Genomic DNA, 26,180 nt, shown 5'->3' on the forward strand with positions numbered 1-26,180 from the left:
ATCTGGTACAGCGGGACAGACCGGCAACAAAAAGAGCAAAAATATCGGACCCCACAGAAAGGCAGGAAACACCCCCTATGTACAGATCAATAAAAAACAGCAGTACCGCAGTGAAAACCCACAAAATGAATGAGATCGACAATTCATACAAGTCAAATGCTTTTTCTGCTACCACCATTGTCACATAATGTGGCGTTGCAGAGATAGGCTGAGACAGCATTTTAAAGACAAAGGGAGAAATCATGAAATATGTCTCATGGAAGAACCAGAAGAAATAGAATCAGACATCCATTCATTATATATCCTGAAAGTGGGTAGAATCGAGCCAATCCAAGTAGTCATTATAGTCAATGGACAACCCATTAAGATGGAAGTTGATACTGGAGCATCGATATCCGTCATTCGACAACATACATTCAGGTACTTGAATAAACGAACCCATCCTTTAAGATTGGAAGTTTTGGACACTAAACTGAGAACATCCACAGGTGAAGAAATAAGACCAAAAGGGATATGTCAAGTCAAGGTGCAGTATGAGGAACAGTCTGCAAAATTACCCCTATTTGTAATGTCAGACAGGGGACTGAGTCTCCTCAGAAGGAACTGGCTGGGAGAGATAAACCTTGAGGGCCCACTAAGTTACCAAATGAAAACTAGAAGCATTACTGCAGCAAAAAATGAGCACGTGAAGACCCAACGGGAGAAGCCCGCTGAAATATTACACCAGGAGTTGGTGAAGCTGAAGCTATCCTCTGAAAAGAAAAGGAAAACCTATTAAAGGACATTTGTGTGCTACAAAATTCAATCAGCTCCCCAATTGTGCCACTGAAAAGATGTGAAGAAGAAAAGGAAGAGTTAAACCTGTCTCTAGCTAAGTTCAGGAACGAATTAGCTGAAAAGGGGCAATGATATGAGATTCTCCAGGAAACTATTAATGAGAATAGGAAAGAATTGAAAGAGCTGAAGCAGCAGCTGCGTAAAAGCCCTGAAGTTTTAAAACTAGAAGGCCCTGAGTTCTCAGAAGAGCTGTCGGAAAACCCAACTATTGAGCTCACTCACGTTCAGCTCACGCCTGAGTCTAGTCCAGCCAATAGCGAAATTAAAGAGAAGACCAAGATATGGATCAGTGCTACCAAGAAAAGGACATGCAGGAAGAACAGGAAGAAAAAGAGGAATTATTGACAATGCTCAAAAAGAAAACCAAAAAATAAAATGTTTTTCTCTCTCTCTGTTGCTTTGTGCTTGTTGCCCTTTATCTGTTTCAGCTTGGACAGGAAGGGCAGCAGGAGTGAATGTGACCGCACCCAGAAAATGGTGAAATCATCCACTGAGGAACCTAGTGGACAACTGTCCCCTGAAAAGGAGGTCTCGGAAAAACCAGCCGAGGTTGTTGAACTGTGACGCTCAACGCGTACGAGAAAGCCTCCTGAGGGACTTGATTTGTAAATAGTTATTATTGTAAATAGTTCATATGCTATTAAGTTTGTCAACTGTGTTTTTTAAGTGAATGGGGAGGGATGTGGTAAAGTGAAGTACCATGTACCTTTAAGAGAATGCAAGTGAACTAACCATGTGACAATACTGACCAATCACTGTACAGCACGGCTACTGATTAACTGTAAGTCTAGAGCTGGAGGTGGTTGTGCGAATATGCAAGGATTTAGTGTTATGCTTTCTGTTGCAATAAACAATCACAGTTTATTCTTATGTCGATCTCTCTCCGTTATTGATAGCGAGCACCAACTAACAGGTGTTTATGAAGGCATGCACTTCGAGTTTACTCGACTAGTGAACTCATAGACCCAAGACATAAGATTCCTTTTCAGTGATTTGAATTGTTTAACTTCATATTCGAAATAAGTGCTTGTTTGGCCGATTTTCCTCAGCTAGAAGGCCCCGGATTCATTCCAGAGACTTGAAGGTATAATCCAGGCTGACACTTCAGTGCAATACTGAGAGAATCCTGCACTGTTGGAAATACCATTTTTGGATGAGATGTTAATCTGAGACTATCAGGTGGATGAAAAGATCCCTATCTTGAAGGAGATCTGGAGAATTCACGTAACATTTCCATGTACTCTATCTGATGTTTTACCTCCAAGCCTGGTGTCCCTGTGATTGTTGGGAAGCAATTCAAATTTTCACCTCGCCTGACATCCTACTCCCCTGGATTAGCCACTGGTAAAGCTATCGAGGTCTAAAAGAATTGTTATCAAGAGCAACAATCACAGTTAATCTTTTTTCCCCCCTCTCCCCAGCCTGGTTGAGGAAATGGGATAATCTGTTCTGGAACTATTTCTGGGTGAAAAGAAAAAAAGTAAATTCCATTTACTGATTATGGTAACACTTACAACAACAGGGGAAAGTGGTGGGGATCAAAGCCTTGGAATCATTTAAAAAACAATTAGATGCAGCAATGGGGAGGACAGGGTGATTCTGGATGGATGAATTTGATAGACTGAATGATTTTCCTCACCTGTAACTATTATTTTGTACATGGAATTACATAAAAACCGTAGCTCAGAAACCGAACTGGTTTGTCAGTGTTTATACTCCACACAAACCTCCTCCCAATCTGTTAACCTCTTGCAACTCTGCTCCTACATCCCTCTATTTCCTGCTCTTTTGCTAATGCCTCAAGTGTCCTCTTAAGTGTATAAGTGCAATCTCCTTCAACCGCTCCGTTCGACAGCATGGTCCACACCTGTGCTACTCATTGTGTAAAGAAATTCCTCAAATATTCTTTATTTGACCTGTTAGTAGCTATCTCATATTTATTGTTTATCTGGTCTCACCCACAAGTAAAGAAAGTTTCTCCACATCCAATCCATTGAGGTCCCTCATAATTTTCATTTTGAAATAATTTTCGGTCTCCTTATTTCCTTTTTCAGGGAAAAGAGTCTGCTGAATCTTTCCAGATTGTTGTCTCTCAATTCTGGTAATTTTGTGAGCAGCTCTAATTACTTTTAGATATCAAACCATTGCACATTGGTTCAATGACAACATCCTTATTTTACATCTAAGATGTAGTTTCAACTGCAAGACTTAAACCCATAATCTAGGCTGGGAGTGCTGTGTTGTTAGAGGTGCCATCTTTTGGATAAATTGAAGCCCCACCTGTCTGTTCAGGTAGCTGTAAAGAGTCCCATGGTATTATACTTAAGAGGAACAGAGTTGTTCTCCTAGTGATCAACCATCGTCAGCAAAACAATCATTCATGTCATTAATGTTGTAAGAGTTGGCAACCCTCATTGTCTGCATTGCAAAAATGATTACATTTCTAAAGTAATTAACTGGCTGTGAGGTACTTAGGGCCATCCTGTTGATGTGAAAGGCACCAGAATTCTGAGTTGAGCTGTTTTCCTTTATTGACTAGAATGGGAATCAGGTCCATTGTTATACTCAGGAAAGCTCCTTAAGGGTCTTCAAACTCAATGGTTGGTGACTGGCCAATTCCTCCCAAAATTAGACGGCAAGTTAAACATCACAACAAGCATGATGCTATATTCCTTAGAGATTGTAGTACCTGAATGTTGTCAGTCTGCATTGTTTAAAGCCTTCACTGAACATGAAGTACTCCTAGGGCATGTCCTCTCATAGCTCAGTTTGTGATCCAGTAAACATGATGTAGCATTGAGCTACCCCAATCATGAAGACCGCAGGCTTGATTTGTTGTCTGTAGAGATTTATCCATTCCAAGCTCTTACTGGAAAATGCACCAGTCTAATTTTCAACTTTAGCAGGCTCAGCACTGGCGTACTTCCGTATGGTCAAATAGCAAGTCAACACTTACTGCCTAGAAAGCTATCAAAGATCAGTTAGCACCTATAGACCCCTGCTCCAGTATGAGTAAAACTCTTATGGGGAGGAGAAGTGGCAACAGGTTTAAAAAGAAAACTTTCAGAGTAAGTCTGAAGTGGAAAACAAAAATAAAAATACCTGGAAAAACTCAGCAGGTCTGACAGCATCTGCGGAGAGGAACACAGTTAATGTTTCGAGTCCGTATGACTCTTCAACAGAGTGGATTTGGGCACATTCCAGACACTGGGCCTACACAGCTACTAATCCCAAAAGGATTTCCCAGGATAAAGAACAATAGCAGGATCCCGAAAACAACATTGAGAGTTAGGGAGCAACGTTTTAAACCGCAGGAGCCCAATTTTTAAAAAATTAATTCATGGGATGTGGGCTTCACTGTCTGGGCCAGCATTTATTGCTCATCCCTAGTTGCCTTTGAGAAGGTGGCAGTGAGCTGCCTTCTTGAACCGCTGCAATCCATGTGGTGTAGGTACACCCACAGTGCTGTTAGGAAGGGAGTTCCAGGATTTTGACCCAGCGACAGTGAAGGAATGGTGATATATTTCCAAGTCAGGAAGGTGAGTGACTTGGAGAGAAACTTACAGGTGGTGGTGTTCCCATCTATCTGCTGCCCTTGTCCTTCTAAATGGTAGTGGTCGTGGGTTTGGAAGGTGCTGTCTAAGGAGCCTTGGTGAATTCCTGCAGTGCCTCTTGGAGATGGTACACATTGCTGCAACTGTGCGTCGGTGGTGGACGGAGTGAATGTTTGTGGATGTGGTGCCAATCAAGCGGGCTGCTTTACCCTGGGCGGTGTCAAGCTTCTTGAGTGTTGTGGGAGCTGCACTCATACAGGCAAGTAAGGAGTATTCCATCACACTCCTGACTTGTGCCTTGCAGATGGTGGACAGCCTTTGGGGAGTCAGGAGGTGAGTTACTCGTCACAGGATTCCTGGCCTCTGACCTGCTCTTGTAGCCACAGTATTGATATGGCTAGTCCAGTTCAGTTTCTGGTCAATGGTAACCCCCTGGATGTTGATAATGGGGGAATTCAGTGATGGTGATGCCATTGAACATCAAGGGGTGATGGTTGGATTCTCTCTTGTTGGAGATGGTCATTGCCTGACACTTGTGTGTTGCGAATGTTACTTGCCACTTGTCAGCCCAAGTAGCCCATAAAGAAAACCTGCTCTTTGATGAGATGTTGAATTTCTTTGCAGTAATCAGGCAAAATGTTCATCAGGTGGGTGCATGAGATATTGTACTTCCATGGATCATTTTATGAAATGGTACATTTATACTATGATCAGGTCTTTATCAATTATATTGCAGTTGTCCTTTGGTTATAATGATTTGGCATAACTTCTAATACAGTACATGGTACAATGAATTTTGTTAACGACTGGGAGTGTCCAGGGGACTAATTTCAGGTCTAATACTTCACCTGCCAACTGTGGGTTAGTGGGTTTAAACTGTGCCACTAAGATTGTTATGCTGCTTGGGTGGGGTGGGCCATGGTCCAGATGCTTGCCGTTCATTCAAAGTGGAGGCTGGTGGTGACATGCCAACCAGCCAACCTTTGACAGCTGGGAAACAAAATGGGGCCAGAATTTGAAAAATTGTTCCTGATTTTGCATTTAAAAAAAGTCAAATCTCTTTTTACCAAGTCTCCAAGGGCTATGGAACAAGTGATGCGTGACCTTTCTTTGCATTAATAGTGTTTGATGCCTCAACCCCTCCCAATAAGTGTACACACTCCAACCTTTCCCAGTAACTACACACATTCCAGTCTTCTAGTTGCTCACAATCTCATCACCCCTGGTAACTGCACACTCCAACCTTTCCCAGTATTGCACACTTAAGATTAACTTGGGTAGATTAATAGTTTACTTTGCACTACTGTGAAGAAATAAAGTAGATTCATTAATCCCATGGCTGGTGTTTGAAGGAAGGACAGGGGTGAAGATGAAGCTGTAGAGTCAATTCTATCACTCTGCTCCTTTTGAGTGTGGCTTGTAGACAGTGTACCAATTCACTGATCGCCCTGTTTGAGATTAGGATCAGTGAATTGCCCTATTTTTTTCTACCATTTCCTGCTGGATTTTTTAAACTACATTTTTTGTTATTTTTCCTGTCAGCATTGACTCATACCGCAGTGTGCTGGAAATCCAGTGATATCTCATCCAAGTGGGCATCCTGTGTGTACTCAGGCAGTTAATGTTGGCCATCTATTCTATAAAGATCATTAAAGCTGGGTCAGATAGCGTTCTCACCCGGTGTCACATATGTGCACTTACCAGGAGCAGAAACCATGGCTGACTGTTCTCTGGCCTAGCCTAAAGAAAGAAAGTGAAGGACTTGCCTTTATATAGCATCTTTCACAACCTCAGGATGTCATGAAGTGTGTTACAGGTAATGAAGTATTTTGAAGCATAGTCACTGTTTCAATGTAGGAAATGCAGCAGCCAATTTCCATACACCAAGCTCCCACTAACAACAATGTGATCATGAGCAAACGATCTGTTTTTGTGATATTGGCTGAGCGATAAATATTGGCCAGGCCACTTGGGAGAACCTCTCAGCTCTTCGATTAATGCCATTGTACCTTTTATGCCCATCTGAAAGGGCAGACAGGGTTTTGGCTTAACATCTCATCTGACCTCTGACAGTGCAACACTTTCTCAGGACTGCACTGAAGGGTCAGCCTAAATTTTATGCTCATGCCTCTGGATCAGGACTTGAACCCACATACCCTTCACTCACAGGTACAAGTGATATCACTGAGACACTGCTGAGGATTACTAAAACTAGCTGTGGTGCACCTACAGCTGCCTCATGGATTTAGACTGAAACCTTCTTGTATGTGTGGCTCAAAATCACACCAAGCAGTGCATTTAACTGCCTAATCATCAAGGAAACTCTAACTTGTATTGTTGAGAACTTGCTTTAACTTTTTTGCTGTCATTTTCCTCCTTTCTCTTTTCCTTGTTCCAATTATGCAGTTTATAAGATTGTTATATTTTTGATTATGACTTTAATTTGGGGTAAAATGGAGGAGTCATGTGACCTGCTCTGAAGCCTGCCTAACAATAGGCCTGAGTAATGTGACTATTAAAGATTAAAGGGAGGCCCAGATTGATTTGCTGGAAAGAAGGTGTAAGGTGTTCACACTTGGAGACAATGGCAGCAGCATCTGTGTTTACAGTGGTTAAGACTGCTAGTCTCCAAAGTCCCAGGAAGGTGTTGAGAATGTTGGGCTGTAAACAGTTATGCTTTAAAGTGACCAATATAAAAGAGAGTTTGGTCTCAAGTTTAGCTCATCAGCATTTCTACCTGGATACAAGGCCCAGGTGATTCACATTGTCATGAAGATGGGCTTTGAGAGGGGAAAGGTTTCTAAGATATCCCTGAAACTCACAAGCAACTTCGTCTGTCAGGATCGAGGAGAGAGAGAGGGCAGATAGAGACTGAAAGCCTCCATGGCTCATAGTACAGGAGAGCGGGTAGGAGCTTGTGCTTGGATTGAAAGAGCAAATTCATGAGGATTTGAGACAAGACTGGAAGATTTGCCTAGCTTGCAATAGAGAGAGAATCACCAGGAAAAACTCTCACCATAAAAGACAGTGCTGGGTTAAAAGTTACCATGCTTGGGAAGGAAGTGAATGGAAGTAAACCTTATGGAGCTGAAAATCACTTTGAACTGGGTCCTGGAAAATTGAACGACTATTGGGGGGACAGTATAAAGTATACATGTGAAGTGAGCTTTTTCAATTGTTTTAAAAGTAAAAGGGGAAAGTTCTGTTCTGTAGTTTAAAGTGTGAGTTGCCTACAAGAATAGTGTTTAGTTAATAGAGCTTTTAGTCTGTTTGTTACAATAAAAGTCTTAAAATGTAAAATCTTGATGTGTCATCTTTTCAGCTATCAACTTGAAGTTCGAAATTCTTTTTTTAAAGTTGTCGCTCTCTGCAGGGAACATAATATCCTTAAGGATTGAACTCCATGGCTGGGGTACAGTTTATGAGGGAATCTATGCTTTTAAAATCTGTATTTTTGAGGCAAACCCCAACTTAAAACAGAAACTGAACTCCAAAGGGAAACAAAGAAAGAAAGCTGAGCCTCCCAGTTTCTAAATAAACAAAAACAGACTGAGATTTGTAAACCAAAACTTTTGGGCAGGCTGAACCTGGTTGAAAGATATAAAAGGACACAGATCAATCCAAGTTGGGTAATAGTTGATGTGTCCAGTGGTGCAGAACAGGCAAGCTATAGAAGGTAGAGTCCATATCCAGAAGCTGAGAATAAGTTGCTGCAGCTGTTTCTGTTACTTGAAGATAACATTGGTGGATCCACCCCATCCAGACTGAGTTGAGCGAGTTCTGCAGACGTGTGCCATTTGTGGTGAGGTCCATGTTTAAGGAAGTCAGGTTGATTGTGCACTGACCATAAGACCATAAGATGTAGGAGCAGAAGTAGGCCATTCGGCCCATCGATTCTGCTCCACCATTCAATGAGATCATGACTGATCTGATAATCCTCAACTCCACTTTCTTGCCTTTTCCCCATAACCCTTGATTCCCTCACTGATTAAAAATCTGCCTATCTCAGCCTTCAATAAAGTTAATGACCCAGCCTTTACAGCCCTCTGTGGTAAAGAATTCCATAGATTAACAACCCTCTGAGAGAAGAAATTCCTCTTCATCTGTCTTAAATGGGTGACCCCTCACTCTGAGATTATGCCCTCTGGTCCGAGACTCTCCCACAAGGGGAAACAACCTCTCAGCATTTACCCTGTCAAGCTCCCTAAGAATCTTATATGTTTCAATAAAGTCGCCTCTCATTCTTCTAAACTCCAATGAGTACAGGTCCAACCTACTCAACCTCTCCTCATATGAAAATCCCTCCATACCTGGGGTCAACCTAGTGAACCTTCCCTGGACTGCCTGCAATGCCAGTACATCTTTCCTTAGATAAGGGGACCAAAACTGTTCACAGTATTTTAGGTGTGGTCTAATTAGTGCCTTGTATAGTTTTAGCAAGACTTCACTATTTTTATACTCCATTCCCTTTGAAATAAAGGCCAACATTCCATTTGCCTTTCCTATTACCTGCTGAACTTGTATGCTAGCTTTTTGGGATTCATGCATGAGGACACCCAAATCCCTCTGTGCTGCAGCTTCCTTCAATCCTTCTCCATTTAAATAATATTCAGCTCCTCTATTCTTCCTGCCAAAGTGCATAACCTCATATTTTCCCACATTACATCCCATCTGCCAAGTTTTTGCCCACTCACTTAACCTGTCTATATCTCTGTGTGGACTCTTTGTGACATCTTCACCTCTTGCCTTCCCACCTATTTTTGTGTCATCCACAAACTTGGTGATAGTAAATTCATTTCCCTCATCCAAGTGATTAATATATATTGTAAATAATTGTGGCCCCAGTACTGATCCATGTGGCACTCCAGTTACAGGTTGCCATCCTGAAAATGCCCACCATATCCCAACTCTCTGTCTTCTATTAGTTAGCCAATCCTCTATCCATGCCAATATACTACCCCAAACATCATGGGCTCTTATCTTATTAAGTAGCCTTATGTGCGATACCTTATCAAACACCTTTTGGAAATCCAAATATGTTACACCTACTGGTTCTCCTTTATCTATCCTGCTTGTTACCTTCTCAAAGAATTCTAATAAATTTGTCAAGCATGATTTCCCCTTCATGAAGCCATGCTGACTCTGCTTGATTATATTATGTATTTCTAAATGCTCTGCTATTACACCCTTTATGATAGACTCTAACATTTTCCCAATGATGGATGTTAAGCTAATTGGCTTACAGTTACCTGTTTTTTGTCTGTCTCCCTTTTTGAATAAGGGTGTTACATTGGCAGTTTTCCAATCCTCTGGGACTTTTCCAGAATCTAAGGATTCTTGGAAGATTACTACCAGTGCATCCATTATCGCTGTAGCTACTTCATTTAATATCCTAGGATGCAACCCATCAGGTCCAGGGGGCTTATTGGCCTTTAGCCCCATTAGTTTCTCTAGTACTTTTTCTCTTGTGATACCACTGCTATCATCTGGGGATCAAACTAACTCCTAAAAGGAGACGAGCTGAAATTCTTCATGAGGAAGACAGAGTTTTGAAGGATTGTGCGACTGAATGCGATCACCAAAATCTGGGTGGACTGCTGAGCAAATTCATAAGATCTCTCTTAGTTGTATATGCCATTTAATATGTAATTTATAGTTTATAATTTACTGCAGTTTGGCTGTTAACTTGTGTTTACCTTGTGTTAATTCTGGATGTTTGAGTTTAGGGGATCTAAGATAGTATTTCGTGTTTGACTCTGGTATGGTAAAAATTCTTGTTTTAAGCAGTGGAATCTTGTGGCTTCATTCTTTTACTAAATAACTGGGATTTTGGCTTTTTTTTTTGAAAAGATTACTTGTCTCTGAGATTGTAACAAGTTAAAAAGCATATGTGAAAAATGAAGGTAAAGTCGCTGATCCAGTGCTCACAAGAAAGCTTCAGATGATAATTATCAATCTTTGTTCGGTGATAAGGATCTTGCCACAAATTCAGAAGATTAAGAATTCTAAACCTACTCCAGACACTTGTGACAGCCTAGATTTTATGCTCATCTATAGATTATATCTGTCCTCTCAAGTGAATGCAAAAGGTCGCACAGCACTATTTAAAATAGATTATTTAAGTGTCCTAGTCAGCATTTATCCCCCAAACAAACCAAGAAAATATTTATCTTCTCATTTATTTTGTTGCTGTTTGTGGGACCTTGCTGTGTGAAAATCGGCTGCTGATCTCCCTACTTTATTACTGTTAACATTACTGGTTACATTTTTACACTTCAAAAAGTACTTCATTTGGTTGGGATGCCCTGACGCCATGAAAGGTGCTATGTAAAGGCAATTTCTCTTGTTACAGTTGCTCGTGTGTCAGCCACCATTGTATAAAGGGCTAATTATTTAGATCTTTTATAGTCAGTTCCCACTGGCTATTTGAGCAGAAGGGGCATTATAGCCAAGTCTAAAACCTCCCAGCAGGGGTCACTAGATACCAGAGAAGCTCCAGGCAATTTGGCCCAGCCCAGTCAGAGGTTGTGGTCAGCACAGACCAGGGATTCCTGGTCTCCAACTTACTGGATACACTCTCTAAGTCTTTGCAGAATCCTTGAACCATCCCCACTTTCAATCAAGCTTCTGAGGGAGGTGACTAACCAATGGCATTTTTAAAACAAAATAAAAGCAAAATGCTGTGGATGCTGGAGGTCTAAAACAAAAACAGAAAGTGCTGGAAAAACTCAACAGGCCTGGCAGCATCTGTGGAGAGAGAAACAGAGTTAACCTTTTTGAGTCCAAAATGACTCTTCTTCGGGACTGGGAGAGGAATCATACTGAACTGGAAGCATTAACTCTGTTTCTCTCTCTCCACAGGTGCAGCCAGTGTTTTTTTCCAAGACTTTCTGTTTTTGTTTTTAAAACAAAAGAAGTTCTCAGGACGTGGGCGACATCAGCAATGCTTCATTTATTAGCCATCACTCATTGCCTCAGGAGGGTGGCAATGGGCCTTTTTACATAATGATTGGTTTTGCAACCAATTGCTCGACCACTTCTTAGGACGTAACATGTCCACCACAGAGGGTGAACTAGAGCCACTAGGTAGAGCAAGGCAAAATACTGCCGATGTTGGAAATCTGAAACAAAAACAACAAAATTGCTGGAAAAACTCAGCAGGTCTGGCAGCATCTGTGGAGAGAAAGACAGAGTTAACGTTTTGCGTCTGTATGACTTCAGAGCTAAAGAGAAGTAGAAATGTGGTGAAATATATACTGTTTGGGGGGGGGTGGGGGGGGTGCGCATGGAACAGGTGAAGCTGGATAGAAGGCCAGTGATAGGAGGAGGCAAAGGAGAGATTGCAAAAGATGTCATAAACAAAAGGTCAAAGGGGTGTTAATGGTGGTGGTACTGGCTAAATGAGGTGCTAATGGTGACATTAAGAGTAGAAAACAAAATGTGATAATAGCTAGACCAGGGTAAGCACTCTGGAAAGAACAACATGAGCAAATGACAGATGGCCCTAGTGGGGGTGGGTTGGGGGGAGGGAACAGTGATGGGAAAAAAGATCGAAAATAGGCTAAAAGGTGGGGATAAAACAATGAATAAAAATGGAAATAAATTTAAAAAAATAAAAATAAGTGGAAAAAATAAATAAAAATTTACAAATAAAAAATTGAATATTGAAAAAAGGGGATCAAAAAGGGGCGAGGATGGAGGAGAAAGTTCATGGCCTGAAGTTGTTGAACTCAATGTTAAGTCCGGCAGGCTGTAAAGTGCCTAATCGGAAGATGAGGTGCTGTTCCTCCAGTTTGCATTGAGCTTCACTGGAACATTGCAGCGGGCCAAGGATGGACATATGGGCATGAGAGCAGGATGGTGTGTTGAAATGGCAAGTGACGGGAAGGTCTGGGTCATGCTTGCGGACAGAGTGAAGGTGTTCCGCAAAGTGGTCACCCAGTCTGCGTTTGGTCTCTCCAATGTAGAAGAGACCGCGTTGGGAGCAGTGAATACAATAGACCAAATTGAGGGAAGTGCAAATGAAGTGCTGCTTCACCTGAAAGGAGTATTTGGGCCCTTGGATGGTGAGGAAGGGGCAGGTGTTGCACCTTCTGCGATTGCATGGGAAGGTGCCGTGGAAGGGGGTTGTGGTGTTGGGGGTGATGGAGGAGTGGACCAGGGTGTCCCGGGAGGAATGCCGACAGTGGGGGTGAAGGGAAGATGTGTTTGGTGGTAGCATCATGCTGGAGTTGGTGGTTTGATCTACTGCATTCGCTGCTCCCAATAAAATAATTACACTAACTTAAAAATAAGAGTTGACTAGAAAAAGTTGCATTTCTCGAATTTCTTATAGCTTCGACATCTCAGGCTGCTTCGTGTACAAAAAATACCGTTGAATGCAATTATGTGTGCATAACATTGTGTGCACAGTGAGATCCCACAAAAATCGAGTAGGTGAATGATCAGTGAATCTATTTTTGGCGGTATTGGTTAAGGGGGGCGGGAGTGATGTTGGTCGGGAGAATTCCCATGCAAGTCTCTTCATATTATACATCCTCACTCCATTCGGCAATTTCATTGTCTCGTTTGAAGGACTGCACTGGCGGAGAATGCAGGGCTCGCTCAGCACGAAGTGAAGTTTCCGCCACGAAATAGGGCTCACATGCAAACAAATGTAACCTCCCTGTGGGGAATGTTCTTTAGATCTCTGCATCCCTGTTTTGCCCATGACTCACTATTTACGCCATTGCTGGGAACACAACAGGTTGTTGGACTCGGTGCCTTGTTTATTTTCAGACTACCGGTCATAATAGCAGCAAGCTAAATTAAGAATAGAGTCCCTGAGATGTAAAGGACGAAAGATTGTGAACGCAGGCAGTGACACACATGTACTCCTAAGCCATTCCCCCTTTACGCTTGCTGTCTGACTCGCTCTACTTCCTGGTTGCGTCGAAGTTTGAGTCTCAATGTAACATCTGCTTCAAAAACAGTGTGTGGAATCACGGCAACTTTAACTTCACCTCAGGACTGCCACTCGGCAAAAACATCTCTCCAAGTGTGTGTACATTTACTACTCGTTTTATTTACTGTGTGACGAGGAGGAGGACTCTGAGTTCGGGACCATGGCGACTATAACGTGCAGAGTGCAGTATCTGGATGACATGGACCCTTTCATTTGCACCAGTTTCCCCGAGCCCAGGAGACCGCCGATTTATAATTTCTATGAAACCATCCCTTTAATAGCCCAAGTGGCAGGAGTTCACAAGCTGCTGGACTCCCCGCTGAAGGTAAGTATTTCCAATGACTACATTATGAGGCGAGAAGCTGTCTCGTGGTTGATGATTCTGTTTTTTTAGACAAACACTTTAGCTGGAGAAGAGGGTTACAATTTATTTAATGCAGCATTGCAGTAAAGCTGCTTTTCTTCCTCACAGGTGTACTTATGGGGGAGGGGAGGGCCTAATCCTAGCCTCAGGGAGCTCAGCTTTCTAACTGAGTTTCTTTCACTGTCAATCCGAGAAAAGTCTTATATCCTCAAGTAATGCGAAAAAAAAGCGTCATCCGATTTGAATCTTTAAGTGACTTCCTCTCATTAGACACTGGGTTTCTTTCGAACAATGGGGTGGCTTCAATGTCCATAAACACATAAACATTAAAGGGACCTTGCCCCTTCCTCAGACATGTAAAATAGTTTGGACATTCAGGAATGTGCAATTACCATTTCAAAGATGTCAGCAGACAGCATCTTTTATGCTGTTTAAGGGGGTATTCTTCTGCTTAATGTGATTTCCAATTGCTTCTGCTACACTCCCATGTTGGAATGTATAGCTTTGTTGAGTCATTGAGGATTTTTTCCTCCAAGATAATTGTGGACCCCTTTAAAACTGATTAATGTTGGTCCATTGAGGACTGGTAACTGGAATCAAATGCCCCATTTGTAAATGAGAGTTGGAATTGTCTCCTTGTGTCATCAGCACTAATTTGTCACTTAAACTTCCTGGTATTAATTAGTATTTAAGATCTGTATTTGTGCTGCCGAAACTATGGACTGGTGAATAGGGTTGTAGAATGTTGGCTTACACTCTACCTCTTGCCCAAAATGTGAGTTCAAATCCCACCTTGACAGTTTGAGATTTTAAATTCACTTTGATATCAGTAATAGTTTCCCCAAAGCTGGAGGTGGCGGGGATTGACTAGGCACTTTACAGCCTTCCGGACTGAATATTGAGTTCAACAATTTTAGATCATGAACTCTCTCCTCCAGCCCCACCCCCTTTCCGACCCCCCCCCCCCCCCTTTTCTAATAATTTATATAGATTTTTCCTTTCCCATCTATTTCCATTATTTCTAAATGTATTTCCATCCATTGTTTTATCTCTACCTTTTAGGCTTTTTTGATTCCTTCACCCCACCCCACCCCCACTAGGGCTATCTGTACCTTGCTTGTCCTGCTTTCTACCCTTAATTAGCACATTCCTTAGATAATATCACCACCTTCAACACCTCTTTGTCCTTTTGTCTGTGACATGTTTTGGTTATCTCCACCTATCACTGGCTCTACTTGTCCCACCCCCCTTAAACCAGCTTATATTTCACCTCTCTTCTATTTTTACTTAGTTCTGTTGAATAGTCATTCGGACTCGAAACGTTAACTGTGTTCCTCTCTGCATTTGCTGCCAGACTTGCTGAGTTTTTCCAGGTATTATTGTTTTTGTGTTGTAAACTCCCAGCTGTTTCAGTAATGTCCTTTCGGGATGGAAGCCTGCCATCCTTACCTGGTCTGGTTTATATGTGACTCCAGTCCCACATCAATGATTTTTTTAAAGTTTGAGTGGCAGGGCTAAATTGTCACCTTCTTGGCCCAATGTTGCTATACAAGGAATCGGTATAACAATCATATGGTGAACACATGGGCAGTTTGACACATATTGTAATCTACTGTATCCACAGTATCCTAAGGCATTGTTGACAAGTGAATGACACTGGTGGGAAAACCATTGTTTTCCTGTGCACTCACTTCCATGCTCCCGGCCTTTTTAAACTCTTGCTCAAAAGCATTATCCTTGATTTTAAAACGCTTTGTTAGGTATTGTTGTTCATTGGCAGCACTCTTGATTTGGAGGTTTGGGTTCAAATCCCACTCTAGAGGCTTGGGCACATATTCACGGCTCTCAGTTCAGTGTAGTACTGAGGAAGTGCTGCACTGTCAGAGGTATCGTCGTTTGGTTGAGCTAATATCCGAAGGCACATTTGTCTTCTTAGAAGGACGTAAGAGGTCCTATGCCACTATTTGAAGATGAACAGGGAAGTTCCTCTGGTGTCCAAGCCAATCTTTATCATTCAGCCAATGTCAATAAATTCAATAATGCACATTCATTGCCAATTCTGGGACCTTGCTAAGTGCAAATTGGCTGCTTCATTTCCTTCATTATAATAGTGACTATGCTTATAAAGTACTTCATTGGCTGTAAACACATTGGGACATCCAGTCACAAAAGGCACTATATAACTGCGAGTCTTCCTTTTTCTTTGTTTTGCCCTCTACGCACCATACTGTAGGAGAGAATGTAACCTTCGTCTGGGCTTTTGACAGTTTTGTTCAGTAACGAGGTAATGATTGTGAATAGCCAGGGTGACTCTCCTCACCCATCCACCTCCTGAGAATACAGCTGATTCCCATGGCACTTTCCAGTGATAAAATGGTTGAGTAGATAGACTTGCTGTAAATTATGAATCAGTGACCTTCCACTTTGAGGCAGTACTTTTGCCACCCTACCAGCCCCTCTTATTCACTGACCAATGACTTTCTGTCATTGATCCCTTCTATAATTAGCTACTGTGTAACATCAATATGTTTGTGGGCCCATAAACACTGTGTTCTCAAGACTAATTTATAACCTTCATACAGTTTACATCTTACTGTGAAGTGGTTTTTATGTTGCATGGATGTAAGGTGGTCAGTATAACTGGAATCAGACTGTGATAATTAAACCCAGAAAAGAAAGCCTTGACTTTGATAAAAACAAAAAGCTAAAAGCTACTGCGGATGCTGGAAATCCAAAACAAAAACAGAATTACCTGGAAAAACTCAGCAGGTCTGGCAGCATCGGTGGAGAAGAAATCAGTTAACGTTTCGAGTCTTCATGACCCTTCGGCAGAACTGAGTATAGTTAGGAGAAAGGTGAAATATAAGCTGGTTTAAGTTGGGGGGGTGCGGGGGGAGAGAGAAGTTGAGGGTGGGATGATTGTGGAGATAAGCAAGCAGTGATAGGAGCAGATAATCAAAAGATGTCACAGACAAAAGGATCAAAGAGGTGTTGAAGGTGGTGATATTTGTCTAAGAAAAGTGCTAATTAAGAATGGAAGGCAGGATACTCAAGGTACAGCTCTAGTAGGGGTGGGGTGGAAAGACTAACAAAGTTTTAGTTTTAGATTTAAAAATAATGGAAATAGGTGGGAAAAGAAGAATCTATATAAATTATTGAAAAAAAGGGAGGGGGGAGAAACGGGGTGGGGATGGGGGGGAGGGGGAGTTTAAGATCTAAAGTTGTTGAATTCAATATTCAGCCCGGAAGGCTGTAAAGTGCCTAGTCGGAAGATGAGGTGCTGTTCCTCCAGTTTGCGTTGGGCTTCACTGGAACAATGCAGCAAGCCAAGGACAGACATGTGGGCAAGAGAACAGGGTGGAGTGTTAAAATGGCAAGCGACAGGGAGGTTTGGGTCTTTCTTGCGGACAGACCGCAGGTGTTCTGCAAAGCGGTCGCCCAGTTTGCGTTTGGTCTCTCCAATGTAGAGGAGACCGCATTGGGAGCAACGAATACAGTAGACTAAGTTAGGGGAAATGCAAGTGAAATGCTGCTTCACTTGAAAGGAGTGTTTGGGCCCTTGGACGGTGAGGAGAGAGGAAGTGAAGGGACAGGTGTTGCATCTTCTGCGTGGGCATGGGGAGGTGCCATATGTGGGGGTTGAGGAGTAGGGGGTGATGGAGGAGTGGACCAGGGTGTCCCGGAGGGAACGATCCCTACGGAATGCCGCCAGGGGGGGTGAAGGGAAGATGTGTTTGGTGGTGGCATCATGCTGGAGTTGGCGGAAATGGCGGAGGATGATCCTTTGAATGCGGAGGCTGGTGGGGTGATAAGTGAGGACAAGGGGGACCCTATCATGTTTCTGGGAAGGAGGAGAAGGCGTGAGGGCGGATGCGCGGGATATGGGCCGGACACGGTTGAGGGCCCTGTCAACGACCGTGGGTGGAAAACCTCGGTTAAGGAAGAAGGAGGACATGTCAGAGGAGCTGTTTTTGAAGGTAGCGTCATCAGAACAGATGCGACGGAGGCGAAGGAACTGAGAGAATGGGATGGAGTCCTTACAGGAAGCAGGGTGTGAGGAGCTGTAGTCGAGGTAGCTGTGGGAGTCGGTAGGCTTGTAATGGATATTGGTGGACAGTCTATCATCAGAAATTGAGACAGAGAGGTCAAGGAAGGGAAGAGAAGTGTCAGAGATGGACCATGTGAAAATGATGGAGGGGTGGAGATTGGAAGCAAAATTAATGAATTTTTCCAGGTCCCGACGAGAGCATGAAGCAGCACCGAAGTAATCATCGATGTACCGGAGAAAGAGTTGTGGGAGGGGGCCGGAGTAGGACTGGAACAAGGAATGTTCCAATTACCCCATAAAGAGACAGGCATAGCTGGGGCCCATGCGGGTACCCATAGCCACACCTTTTATTTGGAGGAGGTGAGAGGAGTTAAAGGAGAAATTGTTCAGTGTGAGAACAAGTTCAGCTATCTCCTTTCTCAGTGACTGTCTCCGTCTCCGACTCACCCCACGTGGATTTCAACTGAAATTCCATCCCTCTTGTTTCGAACCCACCCAGGATTACAGGTATCTCCGGGACATAAAACGTTTCTCGGACTGCTGTTCCCGTCACATTCTGAGATCCACACTCAGTGCCATGCGCCGCCATATAAACACACTCGACCTCTCCCTCCAGCAGCACCGCCGCACCCTTTTTCAAAGCTGCGTGTGCCCCCAGTTTCATTTTATTCTTCGCTTCATCCATCGCCTCAACAAGAAACTTTTTCTCTTTCTCTCAAGTGCTAAGGAACGCCAGCTCCAACAGCTCATTGACACCAACACCCATCTGGGACCCTCCACCCCTGCTTGTCCCTCCGTCCCCACCCCATCTTCCAATCCCAGCCCCAGCCGCGTATTCACTATACCCCCTGACCTTCCCCTCTCCGATGCTGAACGTTCAGTGCTCAGCAAAGGACTTAGCTTCATACCCTTACGCCCTCATCTCAATGAATTTCGGGCTCAGCATGATGCTGAACTCTTCTTCCGTCGCCTTCGTCTCCGTGCTCACTTCTTTGGGCAGGAGTCCTCTCCCCGTTCAACGGATCCTTTTACCCACCTCCAATATTCTCCCTCCACCTGGACCCCTCCCTCTGGATTCTTACCTTCTCTTGATCTTTTCATTGAGAACTGTCGGCGTGACATTAGCCGTCTCAATTTCTCTGCTCCTCTCACCCATTCTAATCTGTCTCTCTCTGAACTCACCGCACTCCGTTCTCTCAGGTCCAACCCCAACATTGTCATCAAACCCGCTGACAAGGGTGGTACTGTTGTTGTCTGGCGCATTGACCTCTACCTCGCGGAGGCTGAGCGTCAACTCGCAGACACTTCCTCCTACCTCTCCCTGGACTATGACCCCACCACAGAACATCAAGCCATTGTTTCCAGGACTGTCACTGACCTCATCTCCTCTGGAGATCTTCCTCCCACAGCTTCCAACTTGATAGTCGCCCAACCTCGGACGGCCCGCTTCTACCTCCTACCCAAAATCCACAAACAGAACTGTCCTGGCAGACCGATCGTGTCAGCCTGTTCCTGCCCCACGGAACTCATTTCTCGTTATCTTGACTCCCTTCTCTCTCCCCTTGTCCAGTCCCTTCCCATCTACATCCGTGATTCCTCTGACACCTTACGTCACATCAACAATTTCCAGTTCCCTGGCCCCAACCGCTTCCTCTTCACCATGGATGTCCAATCCCTCTACACCTCCATCCCCCACCAGGATGGTCTGAGGGCCCTTAGCTTCTTCCTTGAACAGAGGCCCCAACAATCCCCATCCACCACTACTCTCCTCCGTCTGGCTGAACTTGTTCTCACACTGAACAATTTCTCCTTTAACTCCTCTCACCTCCTCCAAATAAAAGGTGTGGCTATGGGTACCCGCATGGGCCCCAGCTATGCCTGTCTCTTTATGGGGTAATTGGAACATTCCTTGTTCCAGTCCTACTCCGGCCCCCTCCCACAACTCTTTCTCCGGTACATCGATGATTACTTCGGTGCTGCTTCATGCTCTCGTCGGGACCTGGAAAAATTCATTAATTTTGCTTCCAATCTCCACCCCTCCATCATTTTCACATGGTCCATCTCTGACACTTCTCTTCCCTTCCTTGACCTCTCTGTCTCAATTTCTGATGATAGACTGTCCACCAATATCCATTACAAGCCTACCGACTCCCACAGCTACCTCGACTACAGCTCCTCACACCCTGCTTCCTGTAAGGACTCCATCCCATTCTCTCAGTTCCTTCGCCTCCGTCGCATCTGTTCTGATGACGCTACCTTCAAAAACAGCTCCTCTGACATGTCCTCCTTCTTCCTTAACCGAGGTTTTCCACCCACGGTCGTTGACAGGGCCCTCAACCGTGTCCGGCCCATATCCCGCGCATCCGCCCTCACGCCTTCTCCTCCTTCCCAGAAACATGATAGGGTCCCCCTTGTCCTCACTTATCACCCCACCAGCCTCCGCATTCAAAGGATCATCCTCCGCCATTTCCGCCAACTCCAGCATGATGCCACCACCAAACACATCTTCCCTTCACCCCCCCTGGCGGCATTCCGTAGGGATCGTTCCCTCCGGGACACCCTGGTCCACTCCTCCATCACCCCCTACTCCTCAACCCCCACATATGGCACCTCCCCATGCCCACGCAGAAGATGCAACACCTGCCCCTTCACTTCCTCTCTCCTCACCGTCCAAGGGCCCAAACACTCCTTTCAAGTGAAGCAGCATTTCACTTGCATTTCCCCTAACTTAGTCTACTGTATTCGTTGCTCCCAATGCGGTCTCCTCTACATTGGAGAGACCAAACGCAAACTGGGCGACCGCTTTGCAGAACACCTGCGGTCTGTCCGCAAGAAAGACCCAAACCTCCCTGTCGCTTGCCATTTTAACACTCCACCCTGTTCTCTTGCCCACATGTCTGTCCTTGGCTTGCTGCATTGTTCCAGTGAAGCCCAACGCAAACTGGAGGAACAGCACCTCATCTTCCGACTAGGCACTTTACAGCCTTCCGGGCTGAATATTGAATTCAACAACTTTAGATCTTAAACTCCCCCTCCCCCCCATCCCCACCCCGTTTCTCCCCCCTCCCTTTTTTTCAATAATTTATATAGATTCTTCTTTTCCCACCTATTTCCATTATTTTTAAATCTAAAACTAAAACTTTGTTAGTCTTTCCACCCCACCCCTACTAGAGCTGTACCTTGAGTATTCCGCCTTCCATTCTTAATTAGCACTTTTCTTAGACAAATATCACCACCTTCAACACCTCTTTGATCCTTTTGTCTGTGACATCTTTTGATTATCTGCTCCTATCACTGCTTGCTTATCTCCACAATCATCCCACCCTCAACTTCTCTCTCCCCCCGCACCCCCCCAACTTAAACCAGCTTATATTTCACCTTTCTCCTAACTATACTCAGTTCTGCCGAAGGGTCATGAAGACTCGAAACGTTAACTGATTTCTTCTCCACCGATGCTGCCAGACCTGCTGAGTTTTTCCAGGTAATTCTGTTTTAGCCTTGACTTTGATATCATTGTGACCACTACAAAGCCGAACGAGCCAAATTTAAGTTTCTGACATTAGAAAAGAGCTGACCATTCTGTCAAGGGTAGTTGGAGGCCAAGGAGCAAATGTTTAAATGTGCATGCAGACCTCTGCTGTCCCATAACCAGAGGAGGGTGCAGAGTTAATAGAGCACTGCATTGTCTTTAAGAAACATAGAAACAGAAAATTTACAGCACTGAAGGGGGCCATTTTGCCCATTGTGCCTGCGCTGGCTGCAAAAGAGCTATCCACCCTAATTCCACTTCCCAGCTCTTGGTCCTTAACCATGTAGATTACAGCATTGTCATATTTTGTTTTATAATACTTCAATGAAGAGCCTTGAGAGATTTTATTACATTAAAGGTATTTTATAAATATAAGTTGTTGTAGCCAAGTGCAAATTCAAGTAATTTTAAAATATAATGAAGGTTTATGCTTCTCCCACACTTTCAGGCTGTGAGCTCCCAGGCCCCACCACCTTCTGGGTAAAAAAAATTCTCAGCTTTCCTGTAATCCTTCTACTGAATACTTTAGAATTATGCACATTTATTGATCCCCCTGCTAAGGGAGTGGGTACTCAGTTTTTTAAAAATGTATTCATTCTTGGGATGTGGGCATTGCTGGTGAGTTCAACATTTGTTTCCCATCCCTAACTGCCCTTGAGAAAATGATGGTGGGCCATCTTCTTGAACTACTGCAGTTAATATGGTGTAGGCACTCCCACAGTGCTGTTAGGGAGGGAGCTCCAAAATTTGGCTCAATGACGTTGAAGGAGTGGTGATATTGTTCCAAGTTAGGGTGGTGAGGTACTTGGAGGGTGACTTAAAGGTGGTGGTGTCTTCCTAGGTGGTAGAGGTCAAAGGTTTGGAAGATGCTTTCAAAGGAGTCTTGGTGATTTGCTGCAGTGGATCTTGTAGATAGTACACACTGCTGCCACTGTGCATTTGTGGTAGAGGGAGTGAAAGTTTAAGTTGGTGGATGGGATGCCAATCATGATGGGCTGCTTATTCCTGGATGATGTCAAGCTTCTTGAGTTTTGCTGGAGCTGCACTCATCCAGGCAAGTGGGGAATATTCCATAACACTCCTGACTTGTGCCTTGTAGATTGGGGCAGGTTTTGGGTAATCGGCAGGTGAGTTACACGCCACAGAATTTCCAGCCCCTGAACTGGTCGTGTAGCCATGGTTATTATGTAGCTGGCCCAGTTAAGTTTCTGGTCAAAGGCAACCCCCAGGGTGTTGATATTGGGAGATTCAGCATAGGTAATGCCATTGAATGTCAAAGGGAGATGCTTAGATTCTCTTTTGTTGGAGATGGTCATTTCCTGGCACTTGTGTGACGTGAATGTTACTTGCCACTTATCAGCCCAAGCCTGAATATTGCAAATTGGTATTTGAAATGAAGTGGTCAACCATGCTTTCCTGGAAATGATCTACAAACCTACACACAAGGTGATTCCCTCATTAAATTAAAAGTACCTTGTTATATTTTCACCAAATTTATGATGCCTTCCCACCCTCCTCAGTAGTCTCTAACATGTACACTGAGAACTAAGTATCTTAACAGTTACTTGAAGCTCTTTGCAGTACTCTGTCATGTGTGATATTGAATTATCCAGGCCAGAAAGATCTTGACTTCAATCCCTGACCTGTACCAAGTTAGTCAATGGGAGCAGTACAATTGGTCCCTGCCATCCTGGACTAAGCAGTGGAAAACATAGCCTGCTGTCTTCCTGCCCATGATCTTTATGCAGTGTCTGACATACAGGGTGCAACCAAATCCCATCACATGGAAGAACTGACTGTTACTCAGTTGGTTCTGCCATTTGTGCCGTGATCTGTGAAATGAAGCAAGTGGTTGCTACTGGGATCAAGAATGAAGTAAGCTATGTGATGGAACAAATCTAAGCTCAGTCTCTAAAATATACATTCCACTAAGTCAATCAGTTCACAAACTTGTATCAAAGTTTGCAGTTAAAGTCTGAAGTTTACTTCAGCTGTACTTACTTCATAAATAATCATCTGAGTTGGGGATTGTGTTCCTTTTCTTGTTTACAGCACCATTTCAATTAACTGGATGTTTTCCTTTCAATACTAAACATGAGATGTACGTTTTAACTGTAGATAGAATACACTTTGTATTGTTATTGTTGATACTGATTTACTAAGTGAGCCAGAGACAATCAACACTTGTCCAGAATGCTTCATACCAAATATGTTCACTAGTTGCGGCAATATATTTGCATGGCATTCATCACCTTAAAACTGCTTTCAACACAATTACCACCCTGCTTTCAACACAATTACCACCTGTAACTAAGTACTGCACCCTGGTAATATGTATACATGTGAAATTGATGGGCCATCAAAGACCCATTGGTTTAGCAAGCCTGCACCAACCTGTCTTCTATAATTGAACAGCTAGTGCATTTTTCAGGGTAAGTGGACATGGTGTAAATATTTTGTGTCTGCTGTTGCACTTTATAGATATAGCGACTACTGATTTAATTTACCATGTTGGGTTGAGAGAGGGTGCCCGTTGCTTGTGGGGGTGATCCATTCCCCTTTTGTACCTTGCCCTATTGATCAAGGTTTGACACTAGTGGTCTCTGTTGAGAGCTGAGCTAGACTGTCCACCTCTTGCAACTGAGTTGGGCAGTATAGATGATTGGCTTTGAGAGGCATTCCTGCCTAACCTCTTTAAAAAAAAACTGTCATAATAATTGGAATGCTGACATACAGCACTAGTGTGGTACTTTACATTGTATTGGGAGACAAGTTGTTTTTTCTTTATTTTTTCATAAATAATTACATTTGATGAAGCTTTGCAAAGTTAGTCTAATGGATATGCCCAAGTCTCATAACATGAAAAGTATCTACTTCCAATGACTGAAATGTGGAAGACCAAGACTATTTGTTTCCCATTTTCTACCTGGTAGATCAAGAATGGTAGGATAGGTGTTACCAAGTACCCTCAATTTGAAATGTATCCTGCCAGCAGGACTTTAATAGGGTGTGCGCCAAATTGTTTACCAATTCAACAATGTGACAGGAGGCATTAGTTCTAATTAGGCGTCAGCAGTGGTTCAGTGGTAGTGCTCTTGTCTCTGAGTCGCAATATTGTAGGCTCTGGCCTCCATTTCAGGGACCAGAAATTCCTGTTGAAAGTCAATGGACCTTTTGTTGGTCTGACCAATTTTCCGTCCCTCCCACAATGGGCCCCAGGTGGGACCGTAAAATCCCGCCCTTGAACACAAAATATAGATCATTGGAATGTCGGTGGTGCCATCTGTCAGATTAGACATTAGATCCAAGGCACTGTCAGCCCTCTCACGTGGACATAAAAAACCCCATGGCATTATATGAAGAAGAGTATGGGAGTTCTCCCTGGTGGCTTGGCTATTTATCCCTTAACCAGCATCACAAAAACAGATTATCTGGGCATTATAACATTGCTGTTTGTGGGACTTTGCTCTGTGCAAATTGGCTGTTGTATTTCATACATTCTAAAAACGGCTACACTTCAAAAAAATTGGCTGAAAAGTATTTTGGGATGTCCTGAGGTTGTAAAAGGTGTGATATTAATACAAGCCTTTATTTTCCTTTATATACCAGCACACACTGGCTCCATTCCAGTTGTGGTAATGATACAAAATAGGAGGAAAAACTGATTCTTAGGAAACAGCTTGGGAAGTCCAAATAAAAAGCAGGCCAAAATATCTGTGTGAGCGGAAGTATGACAAATGCAATTTAATGCATTCAAGCGTAAAGTACTGCAGATAGGAAAAAATATGAACAATACACAGATTCCATGAATGTTCTAAGGGGGTCAGTAGGTTTGACGGTCAACATATTGAAACACTGTGGAGCAACAATCAACGAAGCAAATAGAAAGCTTTGTTGAATGAAGCTAGAATGAGAGGGAATGAATATAAGTTAGCTACTAATAGATTAAATATGGAATTTAGGACAAATTTCTTTAGATCGAGAATAGTAAGAATGTGGAACTCAGTAATACATGGAGTGGTTGAAGCAGAGCACATTGATGCATTTAAGTGGACGTTTGACGGAGACATGAGGGAATAGAGGAAAATGGAGGCACAGTAGACAGAGCAAAGTAATTATAATGGGGGGAGGCTTGTTTAGCGTTTAAACACCAGCATACAACAGTTGGGCTGAATAGCCTATTTCTGTGTTTATGAATCCTATGCTGAACTATATCCAAGACAGTAGAATACAAATGAGAGCCATCCATGAAACTGTATCGTGCTCTGGTCAGATAAAACTTCACGTTCCTTTTCTGGTTCTGGTCTCTGATGTAAGGGAGAAATTGAATTACTGGAGGCAGTGCAGAGAAGACTGATGAAGAGTCATACGGACTCAAAATGTCAACTGTATTCCTCTCGGCAGATGCTGTCAGACCTGCTGAGTTTTTCCAGGAATTTTTGTTTTTGTTTCAGAGAAGACTCACCCTGAGTACCAGAGGTCTAAAGTATGCGGGAAAAATAGAGAAACCTAAGCTTCTACCCCAGTATTGAGGTGACTAAGATATAGAATAGGTTGGGTTGCCAATCCTCCTGGAATGGCTGGGAGACTACCAGGCTCACCCTCAGCCTCCCAGCCGATATTAATCGACTCCCAGTAGCCACAGAGTGCATTCGCGGGCAGCATTCCCGCCCAGGTGCAGTGTGATGACATAGAATGTTTATGTCCTGGCCGCGCACACCTACTGCGCTCGTGAACTTGACCGCTCGCTTCCCTGCCTGTTTCTCTTCTTGCGGGCGGCTGCACTGAGCCCGAGGGCGAGAAAGGGTACTTCGAGTTGACCCCGACCTCGAGTGTCGAGACCGAGAGGGTGAAGTTAGAGAACGAAGGAAGGAGCCAGCCCAGACAGGAGGTTAAGGAGCGAG

At 43.6% G+C, this 26,180-nt stretch overlaps 1 protein-coding gene across 2 annotated transcripts in view; it reads left to right on the plus strand.

Annotated features, from left to right (window-relative positions):
• The first annotated feature begins 13,250 nt into the window (after positions 1-13,250).
• Positions 13,251-26,180, plus strand: part of fhod1 (formin homology 2 domain containing 1) — a 343,619-nt gene continuing 330,689 nt past the window's right edge. Inside the window, exon 1 of one of the 2 annotated variants that reach the window (XM_078544152.1) lies at positions 13,251-13,660. In XM_078544152.1, coding sequence (XP_078400278.1) covers positions 13,496-13,660 — 165 coding nt within the window. In that variant the 5' untranslated portion in view covers positions 13,251-13,495. The remainder of the gene's footprint in view (positions 13,661-26,180) is intronic. The other variant, XM_078544153.1, reaches the window with a different exon arrangement.

Source organism: Cetorhinus maximus, chromosome 6 (assembly GCF_964194155.1).
Source record: "Cetorhinus maximus chromosome 6, sCetMax3.hap1.1, whole genome shotgun sequence".
Taxonomy (NCBI): domain Eukaryota; kingdom Metazoa; phylum Chordata; class Chondrichthyes; order Lamniformes; family Cetorhinidae; genus Cetorhinus; species Cetorhinus maximus.